We start from the raw sequence: 21405 nt of genomic DNA, 5'->3' as shown, positions 1-21405 counted from the left end.
ACATTGGCTTGCACACTGTACATATTTTAAGTGCCATTGTCATAGAGATCTATGGCATAGAAAAAGGCCCTTCAGCCTATCACATCCATGCCAGCCAAAAACTAACTAACAATTCTGGTTCATTTTCCATCACTTAGCCCATAGCTTTGTATGGAGAAAGTGAGAACCACAGATGCTGGAGAGTCAGAGTCAAAGTGTGGTGGTGGAAAAGCTCAGCAGGTCAGGCAGTATCTGAGGAGGAGGAGATTTGACATTGGGGCATTAGCCCTTAATCAGTAATTTTCTGATGAAGGGCTTATGCCCGCAATATTGACTCTCCTGCCCTTTGGCTGCTGTCTGATTTCCAGCGTTTTGTATGCCTTGGTATCAAAAGTTCACATCTACATACTTCCTAAATGTTATGCAAATTCTACCGTTATTATACACAGTAAATTCCAGATTCCCACCAATGTCGAAGTGAAAAATATTTTCCTCACATCTTCTCCAAACCTTCTGCTCTATACCTTAAATCTAAGTTCCCTGGTCACTGACTCCTCTGTCAAGGGGAACGTTTCTTCCTGTCTATCCTAGCTATGCCCCTCAATGTTTTTTATCTCAATCTCTACTCGAAGGAAAACAAGCCTCGTCTCACCACTCTCCGTGCTATCATATCCTTCCTATAATGTGTATTCCACAACTGCACCCAGTGCTCTAGCTGTGGCCTAATGGACATTGTATATTGTTCCAGCATAATGTCTCTGCTACTAAAACTCTTTGCCTTGGCGATGACGGGGCGTTTCAGGTCAAGTGACCCTCCTCAAAGCAGATAATGAGCAATATTAACAAATTGGTATTTATTGCGCATTCTTATAGTTACAACGTGACTTCTCAATATCCAATTTATCGTTTGATGACGTGTGATTTGATCATATGACCAGCAGTAAAAATGTATTTTCAAGATAGAGATTTACTGCTAATTTTGCTTCTGCATATTTTGATTTTGATAGCAAGATAGTTTATTGTTAAATCACGAACACAAATCCTTGTATTCATAAGTGGCGCTTAAGAGCTAATTATTAATTCTGCGGCTAGGCGCTCGATTTCCCGTAAAATAAATAGGGGGTATTCTGATACGTTTTGCATTCTGGGTAGAGAGATCTTCCATTAAGCACTTAAATCGCAGATCAGAATCTAATTTAAATTCAGGCTGCAAATAATCAGGAGTCCAAGGCAGATATCGAAATAGTGAAATAAACAGAAAACTTCAATACCCTTAGTATTAGGCAGGATACCAGAACCAGAAACTCGACGTACAATGGTATAGACTACTGCGAAAAAATTGAGATTTTTAAAAAGTACATTAAAATGTTATCATTCATTTTGTCACGTGCAATTTTGCGATCAATAAAGTAATTAATTGATATGTTAAGTTCCTTCATAGTAATTCAGGACCATCTGTGTCCTGCGAGCAGTGTAAGAACACAGGCACAAAATGTCAACGCGAAATAACTTTTTCCCCAATAAAAGCAAAATACTGTGAACGCTGGAAATCAGTAAGAAAACGAGAAAATGTTACAAAGATTCGGCAGGTCTGGCAGTTCCATTGGAGAGAGGTACAGAGTTAACTTTTCGAGTATGATCGGACTATTCTTTAGTGTTTCCCGCCTTCCATCGCCCATTCACCAAGTTTGTCAACAGTCGTGTCTCGAAGACCAACAGCTCATTTCCGGAAAACAAACCAAAGGACTGCGGATGCGGGAAATCCGAAACCAAAACAGAAACTGCTTGGGTAAGAAAACTCAATAGGTCTGGCAGCATCCGTGGAGAGAAAACAGAATTAATGTTTCGGATCTAGCGATCCTTCTTCAGAACTGAGCTTTTCCAATAATTTCTGTTTTTATTCATTCCTGGAGACTTGAATGAGATTTGGCGATCTGATTGACACTACACAAGGCTAACAACAAATGCTGCCTCAGTCAGCGATGCTTCGTCCCAACAATAAATAACAAAAGACTGAAACTTGCTGATTTGGTGGGTCAGGCATGTCATGTTTTCCAGTGCCCTTCACAGGTTGATCTGACCTTAGTGAAATCCCTTTGCTCAGTACAAAAAGTGTATTGTTAAATGTTTTCCTCATTGTGTCATATTCTACGCAATTCTGTTACATAATTACATATTTTTGAAAACTTAACTCCACAAAAGGATAATTTAGTTGGCATCCCTTTTACTTCCTACTTATTTAACCCTTTCTCCAATAGACCTATTTGATAGTTGTTTTGTTTTATCATAACAGAGAATGATACAGAGCAGAAGTACCATTTGACTATTTTGCCGGTATTATGCCTGATTTAACGCTTGTGATATAATTGTTATTCATTAAATGAATCATATAATAGTATATCGTTCAACTTAATTGACTAACCCGACTGAATCAAATATTCCTTTTAAGGGTTAGGGTAAGCAGTAAGTCTTGGTTCAAGAGTTTACTGGTCATTAAAGCTGATTTATACTTCCTAACTTCACAGCTAAAGATTTCAAGGAGTAGTTTAACTGCAATATGAGGAGAGATCAATGGTAGTACAGAATGCATAGACTTCAGGCCCTGAAATTAATCACCGCATTGCATTAAATGAAACATTACCTAGTTTTCTAAATATTACAGGGTCTCAGTGGTGCAATTCACTCAATTAAATTGTACACAAGCTTGCAATATTCTTTTAAAACTGCTAGCTTTGTTGTATTAAGCAGTTAAATTGTATTTATAGTTAGATAAAACTTTCACCTACTATAATTTAAATTAACTACAGGATGCTTAGAATAGGCCATATTAAGCATGATTGATTAATGGCATTGATATATCTTCTGGAAATGCTGAAGTGATATGTTGGGAGGGTGGAGACCCTGAATTAATAAGTGTATTGAAATGTTTTAAAAATTTATTCATTATGTGTGATTTGGGCAGTACTGGCTGGCCAGCATTTATTACCCATCCCTAGTTGCCTTTGAGAAGCTGCCTTCTTGAACAGCTGCAGTCCACCTGCTGTGGGTTGGTCACAATGCCATTAAGGAGAGAATTCCAGGATTTTAACCCAGCGACAGTGAAGGAACGGCGATAAAGTTCCAAGTCAGGATGGTAAGTGTCTTGTAGGGTGAACTTGAAGGTGGTGTTCCCAATTATCTGTTGTCCTTGACCTTCTAGATGGAAGTGGTCATGGGTTTGGAAGGTGCTGTCTAAGTATCTTTGGTGAATTTCTGCAGTGCATCTTGTAGATAGTACACACTGCCGTTATTGATGGTCAGTGTGGAGGGAGTTTGTGGATGCAGAGCCAATGAAGTGGGCTACTTTGTACTGGATGGTGTCATGCTTCTTGAGTGTTTTTGGAGCAGCACTCATCCAGACAAGTGGGAGTACTCCATCACACATAACACAATTAATTGACACTGCATAAAATAGTAGAGTAACTAGATAAAACTTACAGAACTGGTAATAGGTGATGAATTCTGGAAATATCTGAACAGTTCTACTTAAAATTTTATTGAATTTGCCTTCTGGCATATGGAAACATTTAAAGTGACTTGGGTTATTGTAAATTCCAGTCAATATAAAGGTCAGTCATTGGTTTTATTAAAAGCAAAACTTTTCACTAGTTGATTCACATTTGCTTGCTATTGCACTTGATAAACCGAGAGTCCTACTAATTTCAGTTTTTCAGTTACTAAACTTACAGCTCTGTGAAACTATGCTTTGGAATTTCTTAGGATGAAAAGAAATAAATCTTTTGACTAGACAGCAAAAGCTTACACTTATTTGCCATCAGCAAAATTAAATACAGACAGCTGTAGGCAGCTTACATGAAATATATTCATGAAATCCAGTTGTGAGTGATCACTGGTTGCTTGTCCAAATCCAGAGTGGTTTTAGTTTTAAACAGATAATCTCATTCTTAGGTAAATATCAAAAAATAGAGCATTGATAGTATAGATTTTTTTGCCCTTGTCACTCTCTAAGTTTTAGGATGCTACTCCTGGATGAGTTTTTATTGGGGACTGGATGGGGGGGGGGACAGGTGAGTTCAGTGCCCAGGGTGGCTGCCAACCCCAAAAGATTAGTAGGTCTATTCAGATGAGCATTATTAATAGACAGGTTTAAGAAGTCACCTCAGATTTTCCAGATCGACTCGAGTTTCTGAGCATGATGGTAAGTAGCTAGCAGCAGATTGGGTACTAGTATTACAGAGTAGCCTAATGGTAATCCTGGGTGGGGGTGCAGCCAAAGGAGGAGCACCAGCCAACTTGCTGATTTTCTTTTTTCTGCTTTTGGTTAAATATTTTAAAAAGTGGCTGACAATCCACCTTACTTGTTGCTTACCTACTTTTGGTGCTTCTCTATACCTGTGTAGCAGTATACCCTCTGACTTCCCTTCCTACTTTGGGACCCTATCTCTTATAATTGGAAAGGAATCCATCTCCATGTTAATTCAGGTTTCATGAATATCTAGTTCATACTTTTTAGGGTAGTTTTTTTTTAATTTCTGGGAATTCAAATTTTCGAGTACAAATGGAATAAATGTTATTGAAACTCGCAGAAGTCTAGTGCACTTCTACACAAGGTTGTTGGCATTTGTTGCTTGATAAACTTACCAGGTAGGAAGGTATGGTGATTAAAATGCAGGGCTTTAATGATTGCCAGAACATCTTTTTAAAAAACGTAATTTTATAAAGTCACCTATGTTTGTTTCGAAGCATCAGAATTGAGATGGAGCTGTCAAATCAACAGCTGGACTTACTTAGCTGGAACAGTGGCATCTGCAAAGTTTGCAGTAATGGCAGTCCAGACAGAATTGGAGCTATGTAATTCATAGCATTCAGTGAACCCTAAAAGTCAGGTTAAGGGCAGTCCAGAGCAGGCTACATCACTTTGGAGAGCTTATGAGGTTTCTTTGGTTTCAATTTAGAACAGGATAAAGGAAGCCTACAAGTAGTATTCGCTAGATACAGCTAAGAAAGCTGGAGCTTAGAGAAACTCAGTGGCATCTTGATAAAACAAAAGCTTTAATAAAAGCTGAGCTCATGCTGTTAATTAGATGCTTGGGGCAATCTCAGAATCCTGGAGAATTCAGCCTTGGGATAAGAGATTGAGTTACTAGACTTGAGCCATCATTAAACTAGCCCAAGTTGGAGAATTTTTGGATGTGAATCCTATGAATTAGAAGCAGGAGTAGGCCATTTAGTTTCTCAAGCCTGCTCTGCCATTTATTAAGATCATGTCAGATCTGATTACTCCCCATTCTTGCCATTCGTAGATGCAGCTTTAAAGGGGAAATACTGGAATCCCTTGCTCAGAAAACAGATATGAGGTTTGGAGAGTTTCAATCTCACTAACATCTGAATGGGATCATCTTGACTGCATCGGCCATTTAAAGTGTCATCTAACTTTAAAAATAAAGTATCTGGGGAACATGACCATTTGGTTTTTTTTGCCCATTTCTAATTGTCTGGAGGGCAGTTTAATGTTAATCACATTCCTGTCTTACTGTCATATGTAGGCCATACAAAGTAAGAATTTCCTTCACTAATGGAAATTAAATTTTTTTACAACCACCAACAATTATCAGGCTTTTTATTGTATTCAAATCTCACAATTTGTCCTGCTGGGATTCAAACCCATGTCCCTAGAACATTAACTTGGGGATCGGGATTGCTAATTATGATTATTACCACTATGCAACTCTGTGTTATATAAATGGTTTAGTACCATTATCTGATGTGCTCAGTAGGCCTATTTAGTCATTACTACTTATGTTTCTTTTCTTCAAGCTTGTATAATGTTTTTAACATTTCAATTCAATTCTGCTGCTTATTTTCTTACCCTTGGTTCTTCCAGACATTCAAATCTTTAAAAGCTGATGATCCATCACCAAATCAGAACAGCAATACGTCCATTATTCGATAACAAGAAATTTAAGTTACTGAACTGAAAAAGATCCAGTTCCCGGTTTCAGCTGCCTTGTTGCAAGTTCAGTTCTAAGTGCCAAATTTGGCACATGTGGCTTTTCAGAGCTCTAGATTCTCATCTTGACCACAAAATTCACATCCGCAAAATAAGATGTCACTACTTAAATTAGGATGCTCAAGTTCAACAAAGGTGCTTGAAAATTTGAGAGAAGTTTTGAAAATTAAAACTGACACTACAAGATAAAGAGCAATGAGGTGTTTATTGGTTTGCTTTGAAATTGTTTTTCTTTCTTCAGAGAATGTCCGTCATAGGATGATCTAGCCTGTGTATGATACTGAGCAACTGCATTATGTGTCTGAATTTCACACAGTGATGCTGATACTGCAAGATAGTTTATTTGAGACTGGTCACATTTGCCTTCAGTAACACAAATGCAGAATTCAAAAATAAGCAAACATATAAAACTAAACATTTATGGAACACATCTAACATTACATAAATTAATCCACAAAATTTAAAGGTTTTGGATGAGTTCATCTTTGTATTGTCACAAAGCTGGTTTCTTTTTTTCTAAAAGCTGTTCCTTTTCTTAAGGATACTTAGATTTTGTCAGAGGGGTCACGAGCCGCTGTCAGGGCTGATTAGACTGGTTTGGTACAAAAATTAAAAGGGTATTGAGAGAACTTTTTTGTTTATATGTAAACAGATGAGACTTCAGGCCAAAGTGGTCATGTTTTATAAGTCACCTGCATAATGAAAGGTCAGCTCTCTAGCTGAGCAGTTTAGTTCAGTCCAGATCTAAACTGGACTGTGTGGAAACAAACCCTCCCCTCTCTCTCTTTCTGCTCTTCTAACTTTAACCTGTGAGCATCTGTTCCATTTTTTTAAACTGGTCTTTAAGAGGGTTTGCTTACTGGGACCCGCTATGTATATTCAGAACAGCATAATTAAGTCTAGTTTGGATAAACTGAGTTCCGTAGGGGTTCTTTGTTCTGTTCTTTATGTTTCATTGTGTAATTTTGTGAATGAATTTTTGTCTGTTTTTAACTTGGTAGTCAACCTCGCTAACTTACTGTGGGTAATTTTCACTATACACTTACCGAAACAAATTGCAAAGTTATGGTCTGGGCTGTTTGCTTAATGTTTTGAGTGGTCTGGCCTCATCCATAACCGTACAAGCAGCAGTCCACCCTCTCCTTATAACTAAGCGGGATTCAAAATCCAGACCAAAGGGAGCACCAAAATCATCACATTATTACCATCTTACTATGGTGCTACTTATAGTTTTGAGAAAACTTGCCAACATGATAATGAAGACTACTTTATTTGATGTCTGTGTAATTATTTTTGCCATAAGTGTTTTAAATGGAGGCATACTGAATTGTATATTAAGTTGATTCAAATGTTGAATTGTCATAAAAGATTTTGTAATTGCCCACACCTCAGTGAAAAACAGAAGGAAGAACAAATAAAGTTTACTTTCAAATCTGATGTTTGTGAACAGACCTACAAACACTTGATTGCATACATCTGGAGAATAAGCATTCAATGTCAAGAACATGGAACATCTGCTGAAATAGGATTTATTTTAAACTGCTGCTTGCTATTTTGAAATGCCAGGTAAGTGCATACTCCTGAAGTATTACTTCTGTTACTTGTAAACAGAGAATTTTTTTACCACACAAAAAAAACCCCTGAAAGCATAGATGAGATTTTACTGGTTTATTAGGTTATATTCAAGGAAAATTATAGTACAGAGTTGTGTCATTCAGTGGATTTACAAACTGAGTTGCAGTGATTTAAGAGCAAGCTTTGGACTACATGCTTCAAAGTAATGTCAGATGCTACTTTTCCCCAACTTTTGGTATTACAGAATTGTCTATATATTTCAGTAAGCGTCTAAATACTGTAATGTCATTTTTTTGACAGAACAACGCGCGATAATAAAAATACTTTGTTTAAAGTTTGCCCTCTGCATGTTAAACTAAAAAGATTTTGTTACAATGCTATATTTCCTAAACAAATCATTATTGATTTTCAGTACAATACTGGCTCTGTTAAACAACCAAGGAAGTATTTAAAACTCAGTTTTCATACTTGTGCTTCCCTTCATATTAGATTAGAAACAGGCTCTTCGGCCCAACAAGTCCACACTGACCCGCAACCCACCCAGACCCATTCTCCTCCATTTACCCCTTCAACTAACACTACAGGCAATTTAGCATGGCCAATTCACCTAGCCTGCACATTTTTTTTGGAATTGTGGGAGGAAACCGGAGCACCCATAGGAAACCCACGCAGACACATGGAGAATGTGCAAACTCCACACAGAGAGGCACCTGAGGCAGGAATTGAATACAGGTCTCTGGCACTGTGAGGCAGCAGTGCTAACCACTGTGCCACCGTGCCGTCCACCAAACATTCTTTGTAAAGAATACAGTGTTAGATTGCTCTTAATCCTATGTTACTGTATTCCTACTTACAAGACAAATTGTAGCATTTTATGATTTCTACATGAATAACACTTACAATAACAAGAGATGGAATGCCAGAACTGACACACTGCAGTGCTACATCCATCTAAACCTACCACATAAGATTTTCTAGTACATAATATATAATTCATGTAATTAAAAATTAGTCAACCACCTTATCTGGCTAAGCATTGAGCTGGAATTTATAGGAAGATCTGTTTGCTTTGGCCGATTACTATTAGTCATCAGCTTCACTATGATCAGTTACTGTGACTATAATGGAACCGGTGTAAACATTATGGCAAGTGAAAGTGTGCAGAACATAGTTGCTTTAAGAACATCAAATTCAAGCTACCTGTGAAGCAACTTTGCTAACATATGCTATTAAGGATATAATTATACCTGAAGAGAATGGAACAGCAACAAAAGCTTCATAAGTGAAAAATATTTTGTTCTGTACTTAATGAAATACCTTAATTACTAAAATGGCTCAAGGAGTGTGTGTTGATGGAAAAATCAGACTTCATAACAATCAAATGATGAATAATAGTCAGCGATTAAAATTATTACTCAATCATACCTGATGCATTATTGGTAAAATAATTAAGAACTGCATTACTCTAGTAGCAGACTTTCCAGTATATTTTCTTTTTCTTCTTTCTGGAATGAACTGAATAAGCGAACAATGACAGCTTGTATTTACATTGTGCCTTTTATGTAATAAAGTACCTCAAGTGTTTCAGCAGTATAATAAAACAAAATATGATTTACCAACATCAATTAATATTAGGACTGACAAAAAGCTGGATCAATCGGACAGATTTTAAGGAGTGCATTAAGGAAAAAAAGTGAAACAGAGCAAACTCTGGAATTTTAGGCCTAGGTAGCTGAAGGCACAGCCCCCAATAATGAAGGGATTTAAATTGAGGATGTTTAAGGAACTGTTATTAGAAAAACATTTCAAAGAGTGGGCTTAGCTGGAGGAATTTGTAGAGATGTGCCAGATCATGGCAATATTTCAAAACAAGGAAGAGAACTTAAAATTGAAGGGCTGCCTCACCAAGGGCTAGGAAAGCACAAGGTGATGGCTGTCTGGGGTTTGGTGTGATTCAGACATGGACAACAGAATATTCGATGAACTCAAGTTTATGGAGGAATGATAGGTTGGCATCAACTGTAATAGAAAACCCTTATCTGGAGGTATTAAAGGCTCGATAGCTAAGGCAAGGGCAACGTCACCTCTATGGAAACAGGTTTTAGCCATGACATATAGAGTCAGAAGTAATATTTCATTATTAGGACAGCACAGCCTTAAAATAACTGCAATGCAGGAGTTAGCAATTGAATAAGTTTTTGGTGAGTAGGAGGTATTAATGTATCAAATAAACAAATTCAAAAAAACGGTGGTTAAATAGGTACAAACTAACTATATAATTCTGTGTATACTATTCTAAGTACAGTGTAATTTTGAATCATAACCTCTCACTGAAGCAGTCATAAGTGATAAATTATTGATCATTTTCAAATTCCACATTCTCATTTTAATCGAAAAAAATATTTTAATAAAGGGAAAAATCAGTAAAATGTTCACAGCAAACAGCTGACCACAAAGGTAAGCCCACCCTCATGAATCCAGTATGGAATGAACAAAATCATCTGAATTGAAATTAACACTTTACCAAAAAGACACTGAAATTTGTCCACTCAGTCAGTTTTGAAGAAATCCTCACCTCTCACTTTGAATTACACCTTACATGGTAAGTTTATATGATTAGTTTAATGTATTGGAGATGAAAGTTTGCTGACAATTATTAGGTTTGGAAATGAGGACAATGTACTATTCAAACCAAGTGTATTTCAAAGAATTGCTTTTCACAAAACTGTGGAGATAGATTTGTCACTGGAGACACAGGAAGCTCTCAAGGAGAAAAGTGCCTGATGATAGAACGGATTGAAAAGAAACATCAACTCACTGAGAACTTAAAGGAAAATTGAAATATTACTTGTTGAGGATACATAAGACATAATAATTGAGGTTTCATTATAATGTACTATAAATAGTACATTCTTTTCATCTCCTTTTAAATCAGATATTATCTTTTTTTCAATTGTGTATCTGGTTGAATGCTTTGGTATCATGTCTTTAATATTTTTCTTGAGTTCAGCTGAAAATCGAACTACCTTTTTTCACTCAAGGAACCTGTGATTGGTTCCTTATTGTTTCTGGTGAACTAGTTAACTACATTTTAAATCAGAGGTATAACCTCAGAGGTAAAAAGATGATCAAATCTTTGTTGTAACCAACAGAAGATGTTGAACAGATCTAATTCACTCATCATTAGCTGGTCATATCAGCACAAAATATTGTTGGTGGGTTTACAAACATATATTTATTGTTGTGCAACATCTTCACAAATCTGTTTCACCCAGAGCATGTCTGAAGAAACACATCTAAAATGTTAACTGTCAAATGTTAATGCTCCCAGATCTGCTGAGTTTCCCCAGTCATTTCTGCTTTTATTTCAGATCTCCAGCATCCGCAGTTTTAATATATCACAAAGTTGTTTAGAATTGAAAAGGTCAAACTATTAGGATGCAATCTTAGTGCTCTGAGCAATATGGTCTATGCGTTAACAGTCCAACTCACCTCATTAATATTAAAAATATTTAGCTTCCTAATTTGCCAAATGCACTAAACAAGTTAGCTGTTGAGAAATCTCAACATGGAAACCAGAGCAATTGCAATTTGTGCTGAAGGATCTTTATGTTGCTTAGAAGAAAATTGCATGGGTACCAGAAGTATGCAGCCCTCGTGAATAGAAATTGGCACCTAGCATTTGTCAACTCCTCACAACCAGCATGGCACTTCTCTGAAATACTTGGAGGGCAATCCAGAAATAGAAACATGCATTACAAAATGAACTTGCAAATAGCACTGAAAGGCTGCAGCAGAGTCAGTTTGCACACACAGACAAGCACTCTGCTCAAGGAATGGACCTGGCTGCATCTCAGGCCTGCTGATTGCTCTTGTAGCACTTGACCACTCAGTGCCTACCTGCATACTCTCACTATCTATGCCATAAAATAAGGCAGCATGACTTGATAGTCAGCAATCTTCAGTAAAGAGGATGTACATCTTGATATATGACAGTGTGCTATGTCAATCTCTCACCTCCACTGTGTGTCAGCAGCTTATTTGGAAAACACACCAAAAGTGCAACAAGAAAGCAGGCACGTCTCAAAGTCTTAGGAAATCCCACCAAATTCCATAAAGGAACCCACCAATCAGGGAGGTATCAGCACATTAAGTCAAAGGCAGCTCCCATTCAAGTCCAAGGGTTTGACCATGGTCAGACATCTACTTTTTCAGTCAGAGGGCCCATGGCTCTGCAGTCTGGGGAAGGGATCACAGTCAGTCCTGTGGATCCACAGCACCCACTACAGCTGGTTAGCAAGCTGTGCAGTCATCGGTCAGAGGTCTGGGCATATCTGGTTAGGTATCAGGTCCATCTACAGAAAGGGGAAAGGGCATGATTAATGGAACCCCAACCATGGAAAGGAGATTTGATAAGTTATTCTTCAGGATTGGGGTTTGCATGCTGGGGAGTAAGGGGTGGGGGGTGGGGGAAGAAGAGGATGATACTATAAAGCGTAGATGGGAGGGTCATGGGGGAGGGAGGTCCTAGTTAGAAGAATTCTGGCTGCGAGTGGGGGTGGTGGGAGGAAATCTGTCACTGCACCTTGTGTGGTAATCTCGTATGTCAGGGGCTGCAGAAGGGAAAGGTCTCACCAAGACACAGAGGTGGAGACCAGAAGCTATTGGCTGAAGAGCACTCACTGTTGTCTTCCAGTGAGTTGAAAATCAAAAGTGAACAATGGGAAAGATATACCTGTGCCCATACTTGGAACTTGTTGATTGAATTATTTGATTTAAATGAACCTGAGAGTTTCAATGGAATTAAGAAAGTAGTCATTCAGCAAGGATAGGCAATTAAATATGTAGCCAAAAACTTAAGTAACTACTCAAAGGACCCATTACTTAATCCCCCTTCCCCAGCTTCAAAACTGCTCCTCCCTTCATACACCCCTCCTCACTCCCCAGAACCAATCCCACACCCTCCCATCATCCCAACCTTCCCTAAACACTGCCATCACTTTGTGGGAAAGTAAAGGGATAGTGGAAGTGGATAACATCAGAAACAAGATTTATTTGAGGACAACTAATTTGCAAGGTTATGGATATAAAGCTGGGTATTGGACTAAATTGTACATTTTTCGAAGAGCTGTCACAGCACAATAGGCTGTAAAATTCTAGGGTACTCTGTGATAAGCAAATGGTCAATATCCAATCACAGTGAAATAAAAATTCGACTTCTGTAATTATAATAAATGCCTTCTAAAATAGATAACCAAGTCTGAGTAGTTTGTGTGGTTGTCTGATCTTGAGAATAACCTGTTTCATCAAAATAACTATTTATTCATCTTTGTTAGCTGTTCTGTTGACAATGAATAACTGCAAATAATGACTTGCATCAGCAAAGGCGACAATCAAAACATGATGACTGATTTTGTCTTCATAACAATATTACGCACCAGGAATTTGTGTAAACCATTGAGATATTTTAATATGAACGTGCATTATCAAGTAATAGTCTGCGTTTCACTGATCAGATAACCAAATATATTTAATAAACCAGTTAATCAAAACTCATCATTTGTCAATGCTTTTCATTACTAATATTCTTGGGCACAAGTTTGTAATATCATGAATCATTCAGCAGATGGTGCTCTAGAGATGTGATTTTGGTTTAAAAGTGCACACAACACCATAACAGTTTCTATAAGTTTTAACTTTATTGTTGCACCAAACACTATCCAAATAGAAATCCTACTGGACTAAGAATTTTAGCAATCAAACATAATTAGGGCTTCATGTACAAACAATATGCCACATTTTATTGATCAGCATTGTATGTTAAAAGTACCAAACTCCTACACAGAGTGCCAAGAGATTAGATGTAAAAATGACTGGAATGCATAATAGTTGTGATGGGAAAACATTTAACTTATAACATTGTCTAGTTGTTGTCCTTAATTGCACACATTTATCTAGAATCTCAAATTTTCACAAGCAATGTTTCAAGTTTGTACCAATATAAAATGTTTCCGTGGTAATTGCTCTTTGTAATAATCAACAAAAACAGGTTTTCAGTAAAACTTTCTAAACTATGCGTTAAGTCAGCAGGATCACCATTTGTCCTGAGGTAGGCTCTCTTAAATGTGTGATTTGCCTTAAAATAACCAGGATTTTTACTTAACTGAGGTACAATCCAATGTGCCATATCTCCTTTGCATAATAAATGTTTTTTTTTAAAAACTGCCATATCCTACAGTAACTTTGCTTTATTTCAATATAGTAATTAGCACCCCAATAACATTCAAATATCTACTAAATTATAAGATGCATATCATGAATTCCATAAATTCAAACAGTAAGTTGATAAAAATTATACAACATGTCATCTCATTCACTCCTGTGTGTATTCTTGGCTGCTTTTGCATAGAGCACCCTGAGGTTGAGTGACACACAAATACAAATTCAAAACAAACACCAAAATAGATGTTAACATCTTGATTTTAACTTATTGAAATGGTTGTCAAGAGAGGAAGATATTTTCTGAATGTCAAATGCAACAAAATTAAAAGCTTTCATTTGCAAAATTAATTTCATAAATTACATGAAAAGAAATCATCCTCCAGAGTTGTATATTTAGTATACTGAAGTTGAATTCGTTTTGTGTGTTTCACATGCATTTTATGTCACACTAGCTTCAATGTTGTGAAACAATGAAGTAATTTCCCACAGGAACATAGTTAAGGGTTAGGGCTTTAATTACTGCCAGGATCACCTTTTTGACTACAGTCAACAGAATTTAACTATTCCCTCTAGTGTCAGAGTGCTGACATGGCAAGGATGTAAAGTGGTTTACAACAATGTGCCAGCTGCAACAATAGCAAAACCTCAGGCAAATCTTTTCTTTTTATTAATTCTTTCAGTTCTACGGTACTTTTATCAAAAATTGCTAGCTCACATTGTACAATTAATCAAGGCTCTTCTGATCATTCAAATGTATTATGCAATAGTTTACTGAGATACCTCGACTAACAACGTCCTGGCTTTGATTCCTGCTTTATGTTGCATTAGCTCAGCTCAATAGTGAAGTGCTATAATCAAGCACTGGGAACAACAAAATCAGCTAGAGTTCACACTTCTGAATACAAGAAAGTGATTCCTGATTAAAATTGCATCTAAAACATTAAACCAATACTGTTTAATTAATTAAACTTACAAATATAGCATTCAATTATTATTTATAGGACAGTGGGAAACTACATAGTGAACACACCATGAATCTTCCAGACTAGAGGGGATTTATGATTCCCTTTTCAGGAGGCAACATAAAAATAGTTGGAAATTTGCACTTGCATATTTATCAAATTATCATCCGTGGCGTAGCAAATCTCCTGAATGAAGGAGCTGGACAATAATATAGGGCATGTTTGCCTGCCTGTCATTTGACATATGAGCATCCAGCTACCACAAACTGTCCTGGAAATGTCAAAGTACCACCATTAGTTTGTGATAAGAGATGTAATCTTTTATAATCACTACTAGTTTGAATTTACATACATTCGAATTCAAACATTTAAAAGCTCTTCATTATGCCACTTCTTAACATGTCTCCAGTTTAATTTGTGGATTGGAGACACATTTCTCCAACATTTTCTGAACATTAATTCCTCTTTCTTTCTCTTGATCTCTTTTTACCAACTTACTGGTTTTTTTTGCAATGAGGTAAACAGCTTCACAATTATTTTTCCCTCCCATTCTGGCATCGTACATGTAATAACTCAGAAACAACATTATTCACTGTGGCTGAGGAGATGCACAAATGAATTGTATTTTGTGTACAGCAGCAACCAACTGAGAGACAATGAAACTAAAAGAGGTAGTTGTGATTAAGGAAACCAAAGAAGTTCCAACTGTTCAGTACAATATTATATGAAAACTGAATAATGAACTGACTCCTGCTGAAAAAACCATATCGGAGGATTCCACTCTAAGTAGTAAAGAAAGTTGTACTTGGTTAATATTTGAATATTTAGCAACCTGGTATGTTGAGTTGCTATTTATTTTACCTCATCATATCCACTGTTACTGAAGAAGAAATATCCCATTTGCTTGTTCTTAGACTGGAAACTTAATCACAACCAAACAAAACCAATATTTTCCTTTGAAAATTCCAATTTAATCCAAGCATTTTTTTTGTTCAATATCTAGTAAAATGCAACAATTGTGACAGAACGTCTGGAATTTGGTAGTCATTTTTGTTCAAGACAAACATTCCTCAGTACTTGTTCAAATTTTATGAAAGGACACAAAGTTCAAAGTATTCAATCCACCAGCCTGAATATTCAGTACAGGAGGGTTTCATGGATTCAAAATTCTGATCTTTGATGTCACAGCAGACTGTGAAAAAAATACCTCTGTCATAGAGCAACAATGCTTTTGTTATAGAATAACTGATTGTTGATCCAAATTGAGTTGTATGTTAAACTATATTTACTACTGCATAATATTTAATTGCAACTTAAAACTAAGATCATAGGGCATGGAAGATACAGTTAATGTCAGCTTTACAAAACAATATGCAATGATGCTATCAGTATCTGTGTACAAAGTTAATTCTTCTTTTGAAAAAACAACTTTGTGATACTAAGCATCCATTTATTTGGTGATCTTCTCTTACACCCTTCAAACCTGTTTCAAGTTGGAAACATTCCCTCAACAGTTTTGATGTTCTCAAAAGTTTAAGTGTATATAGTAATTCAGTGACAACCAAAGCTTTACTCCTAAAATATATGATCCACAATAACAAATAACTTGGTCCTCTTCAGTTTCAACATTTGAATAAATTGATTACATGGGACACAATTTTCCACAATAGATAAAGTAGCTTGTCTCTAATCTTTGGTGTTTTATTGAGGAATATAACTTCAATGTAACTCGTGAGACGTACTACAAATTTACATCAGATGCAATTTTATGAAACACTTTGTTTTCAATATGTCAAGTATTTTATTCTAGGTGTAGTTAATTCTTTTACCATCAGTCACAATATTGTTGAGCATGTCACAAGTTAAGTCCTGTACATGCAAAGTAAAAATCAATGTAGAACTTTTAATGCACTTTTATTCCTTTATTAAGCCACAATTCCAATGTCTGCTCTAAAACAGCTAAATTTTCAGCATCTTAAAATTCTGCTTGATTATGCAATGAATTTTAAAGAATTTTATATCTATGCCAATATATCCAATTTGTTAAAGACAGCCTATATGATCCAGCAAAAGGGATACTTTCTCTTACTTGAATAATAACTTAAAAAAAAGTATTGCCAGAGTATAAATTTCTATATATTATAATAAATATTGTGTGGGCTAAAATAATGGCAGCAATTATACTCTTTAATTAAATTGGGTCAATTTATCGACCTTGATTTTGAATCTGAATACACATCCATTAATAAGCAAGGGAAAGTCAGTTAAATTCAAAAAGTGCGGTGTTGGAAAAAGCACAGCAGGTCAGGCAGCATTCAAGGAGCAGGAGTCGATGTTCGGAAAGCCCTGGTTAAGGGCTTATGCCCAAAACATCTACTCCCCTGCTCCACGGATGTTCCCTGACCTGCTGTGCTTTTTTCAGCACTACATTTTTCAACTGACTCTCCAGCATCTGCAGTGCTCACTTTCTCCAAAGTCAGTTAAATCATAAGCTAATGGTATACCACAATTAATCTAACTGTCTGGGCCAGGCAAGAGTTTTCATTATCTGTAATTAACTTCCAAATTTATTTATAGAAACTACTTTCAAAGTAGACACTTAAGATAAATGTTCAGAAATTACACTTGAATTTGCACACAGAGAACTGGTTTCCATAGGTAGCAACTTCAATTTGCAGGTGTTTCCTGAGTTCTTAAACTATTGTAGTTTGGAATGAAGTAATTCACTAACTGACATTTTGCCTCATGCTACCTTCATTTTTTTTGGACCAAGGAATACAACAAAGGGTGGAGATTGGGCAGTCAGGTTGACTAAGCTTTGCCTGGCCACTGTTAATGGTACATTACTATACTGCATGTATGTTATCAACAAACGAAATCTTTTACCCGCTTGCTTGCAGTTCTGAGATTCTCTGGTCAAATACATTTCTTAGGGTGGAAAAGATTTTGCTACTTTATATTAAAGAAAATTATACATGCATTCAAAGTAAGAAAACAAAGTAACAGGGCAAAATGACTTGCTAAGAAAATGTTGCTCTTTTAAGTATCACATATCATTTAAAATGCATTTGCATATCACAATTATGGTGTATATTAACATAAAAGTTAATTGATAATGTAGCATAAAAATTACTAGCTCCAGGCTAACAGTTAACTATTATATAGAGCCTAGAGAAATGCAGAGTCCTCCTCACTTCAGAAGACAAGTCTACAAAATAAAAGAATACAATCTATTTCAACGAATAACAAAAGTTCACCTACATGATTCTAAGCCATACCATAAACAAAAATGAAAGAAAAGTAAATACAAAGTGAATAGTTTGAGCTGTCAGTAAAGCAGCCATTTTGATTTTGTGGGCAATGTTCATTCTATCATCTAGTATGGAATTCCACTGTTGTGCATGGGTTGACATTCTATAACAACAGCATGTTTAAAGAGCTGCTTTTGGGTGTACCATTATAACAGTCATTACAATTGTCATCATGTTAGCCAAGGTCATGTACGTATTCTATGTGAATTGTCCGCAACATAACAAATCCCTAATATATGATATGTAGTAGAACAAAATTGTTCATTGGCATGGCCCTATTAGCTGGTATAACCTGAAGACCTAATGCTTAGAGGCTTGAATTAGAAAAAAAATGAAGTGAATTTGAAGATCGAGACTTCATTTATTAATTGTTAATTTCTTTGAAATACCTTGAACTGCACTAAAAGGGAAAAAAAGTCCTGTAGTGTTCCAGTGCTGTTGCAGTCCCCTGTTAAGACTACATTGATGAAAACAGTGTGAGAAGATTTTTAGTCCAGCTAATGACAGGAGCCATTTGTTGAATGAGGTAGTGCCAGTCTTGCAAGTTTACTGATCTTCTTCTGAGGATTCTGGTGAAGCATGCTCCTCTTCTTCCTGTTCCACCTTTTCCTGGACAAATAAAAGTGAGAGTTACAATCAAAGAAATTGGCTCGGAATTTTTGCAGACCATTTAGCCCTATTAAAAACTGATTTTGGCATCCAAGAAAATTTCATTCATATTTGTCTCTTGCTCTACAGAATCCAGGCCAATTTGTAAAACTGTAGTATAAATGAAAGTGACATAAAGAAAGATTGAAGAAAAATAAAGAACAAAAAAAACACACAAAATTATGAATAGACATATCTGAATTGGAATACATACATGCAAATTAAAAGGGAAGTTCCCCTAAAATTAAGTGGCCACAAAAGGGAAAGCCAGAAAATGCCCAGAGTTAGAAAAGCTATGTTTTTTAAAAGTGATTATCCCAGTTCAATTTTTTCATAGTATTCTCTTAGGCTGCATAACTTACAAACTGTGATATTTATAACAGAAGTTCAATCCGTGCTCTTATTACACACTAACATCCTCATGAAGAAAGAAGCCAACTCAATAACTTTACTTGACTTGGCATACTGGGATATAAGGGAGACAATAAAAGTCAATCACTGACATCATATATTTAATCACTGAAGGCTAACATACAGGTCCAGCAAGCTATTAGGAAAGCTAATGGAATATTAGTCTTTATTGCAAGAGGATCTAAGAACAGCAGTAGTGAAGTCTTGCTTCATTTGTATAGGAGCTCAGATAGACCACACCTGGAGTACTGCATGCAGTTTAGGTCTCCTTATCTCAGGAAAGTTATGATTGCCATTGAAGGAGTGCAACAAAGGCTTTTTCCTGGGATGCAGGACTGTCCTTGGGGAAAATCAGATCTGATTCTCCAGAGTTCCGAATGAGAAGTGATCTCATTGAAACTTACAAAATACTTAAAAGGACAGATAGGCTAGATGTGGGTAAAATGTTTCCCCGGTTGGGGAGTCTAGAACCAGGGGACATGATTTAAAAAGGGGCTGACACTTAGGTCTGAGATAAGGTTTTTTTTAAACTCAGAGGGTTATGAACCTTTGGAATTGTCTACCACACAGGGCTGTGGAGGTTTTTTTTCTATTATTGACTCATGGAATGTGGGTATCATTGGCTGGCCAGCATTTATTGACCGTTCCTAGTTGCCCTTGAGAAGGTGGTGAAGGTTGACCCACATTGTCCTCGGGGAGGGAATTATAGGATTTTGACAATGAAAGAATGGCAATACAATTCCAAGTCAGGTTGGTGAGTGGCTTGGATGGGAACTTGCAGAAGGTGACATTCCCAGGGATCTGATGCCTTTGTTCTTCTAGGTGGAGGTGGTTGTGGGTTTGAAAGGTGTTGTCCACTGACAGTTGGTGAATATCTGCTGTGCGTCTTGTAGACAGAGCAGCTGCACGAAACCCACAAAAACATGGGGAGAATGTGCAAACTCCATTCAGTCGCTCAAGGCTGGAATAGAGTCTGGGTTCCTGCACCTGTGAGGCAGCAGTGCTAACCACTGAACCACTGCGTCACCCCAGTTTCCAGTATGAACGGGAATTAGAAATGGTGTAGGCAACCATAGGTGATAAAACAAGCTTCTGCTGAAGGGTTCAACAAGAGTCTTCACATGCAGGGGTCCAACTCCTTGAGCTGCTTCATGAAATATCATACCTCATTCCTTCGTTCTCGATCACTCCTGCAGCATTTTCTGATTGCCTCAGTAAATCACAAACCTGGACATCCAGCTATGCATCTGTTTACAAATCTCCTATAATAACTCCCTACACCAAGGAACTCATGCAGTTCTGTCTCCAGTTGAGGCTGGGACCATACTTCTATCATTGGGAACAAAGAATGAAAGGCACCATACTTTTGGCAGAAAAGTTGACACTCTGTTTTGACTTTCAAGTTAAATTGTGACAAGTGGCCTAAGGCGGTATCTACTTTTGCAAGGGTCTCCTTCAAGTGTTAAGCTAAAGATCAGTATATTGTCTACATATACCAGGAAGAATTGGAAATTAACGTCACCAAAAGTTTTATCTATCAGAAGCATAGAGGTGGAAAGCGCATTACAGAGCCCAAACAGCGTTCCTGTGTATTCATAGACTTCCATAGAGCATGTTCAGGATGCTGCCTTTCACTGTCTTGCTCAGTGAGGGGTAGCTGTTTATAACTGCATGTAAATTAAGAATGCATTAATACTTTGCAACTTTGAGAACTAGAAGTGCTTGCTCAAGCCTGAGTAGATGGTAAATACCCTTATGAATCTTTACATTGATTCCCCAGTCATCAACACATCCTTAGTTTTCTGTCTTCCTTCCTCAAGAGGGCTGTGGGAGGAGTCTCAACAACTTGACGACTTTTGGATGACACTTCGCTTGAAAGACTTCTGCAGGTTGTTCCAGATATCCTCCCAGTGATGGAGTGGATTCTGTGGTCGGGAATCTTTAGCGGACAGTCATTTGTATTCACAATTCTGTGGTTTACCAGGTCATGATACTTATCTTTACCAGCGGTCATCTGATACTCGAGGGTAAAAACAAGCTGCCTCCTCTGGGTCTCCTTCAACTCACCTTCATGAACAGCAATCGTGCTACTGGTAAAACAATAGTCCATTTCCCTGCCACTCGAATATGTCAAGGGTCCCATACAGACTGACATTTGGAGCATATGCAGCAAGTTCAAAGGCTTCGCTGCTTCACTTGCCATCCTCGAAATGCTGTCACCAGACAAGTTTTTCAAGAATGCTTGGAAATCTCTTAATATTGAGTATTGTCAACTTTCTTCAACTAG

General features: G+C 37.0%; 1 protein-coding gene across 4 annotated transcripts in view; it reads right to left on the bottom strand.

Annotated features, from left to right (window-relative positions):
* Positions 1-18014: 18014 nt before the first annotated feature.
* LOC132828279 (high mobility group protein HMG-I/HMG-Y-like) overlaps positions 18015-21405 on the bottom strand; it is a 105137-nt gene continuing 101746 nt past the window's right edge. For all 4 annotated transcript variants that reach the window (XM_060845254.1, XM_060845252.1, XM_060845253.1 and 1 more), the window contains one exon: positions 18015-18668. In XM_060845254.1, the coding sequence (XP_060701237.1) occupies positions 18606-18668 (63 nt within the window). In that variant the 3' untranslated portion in view covers positions 18015-18605. The remainder of the gene's footprint in view (positions 18669-21405) is intronic.

This window comes from Hemiscyllium ocellatum, chromosome 26, assembly GCF_020745735.1.
Source record: "Hemiscyllium ocellatum isolate sHemOce1 chromosome 26, sHemOce1.pat.X.cur, whole genome shotgun sequence".
NCBI classification, from domain to species: domain Eukaryota; kingdom Metazoa; phylum Chordata; class Chondrichthyes; order Orectolobiformes; family Hemiscylliidae; genus Hemiscyllium; species Hemiscyllium ocellatum.
The sequence above is the reverse complement of the archived record's forward strand: the minus strand, read 5'-3'. Positions and strand labels throughout refer to the sequence as shown.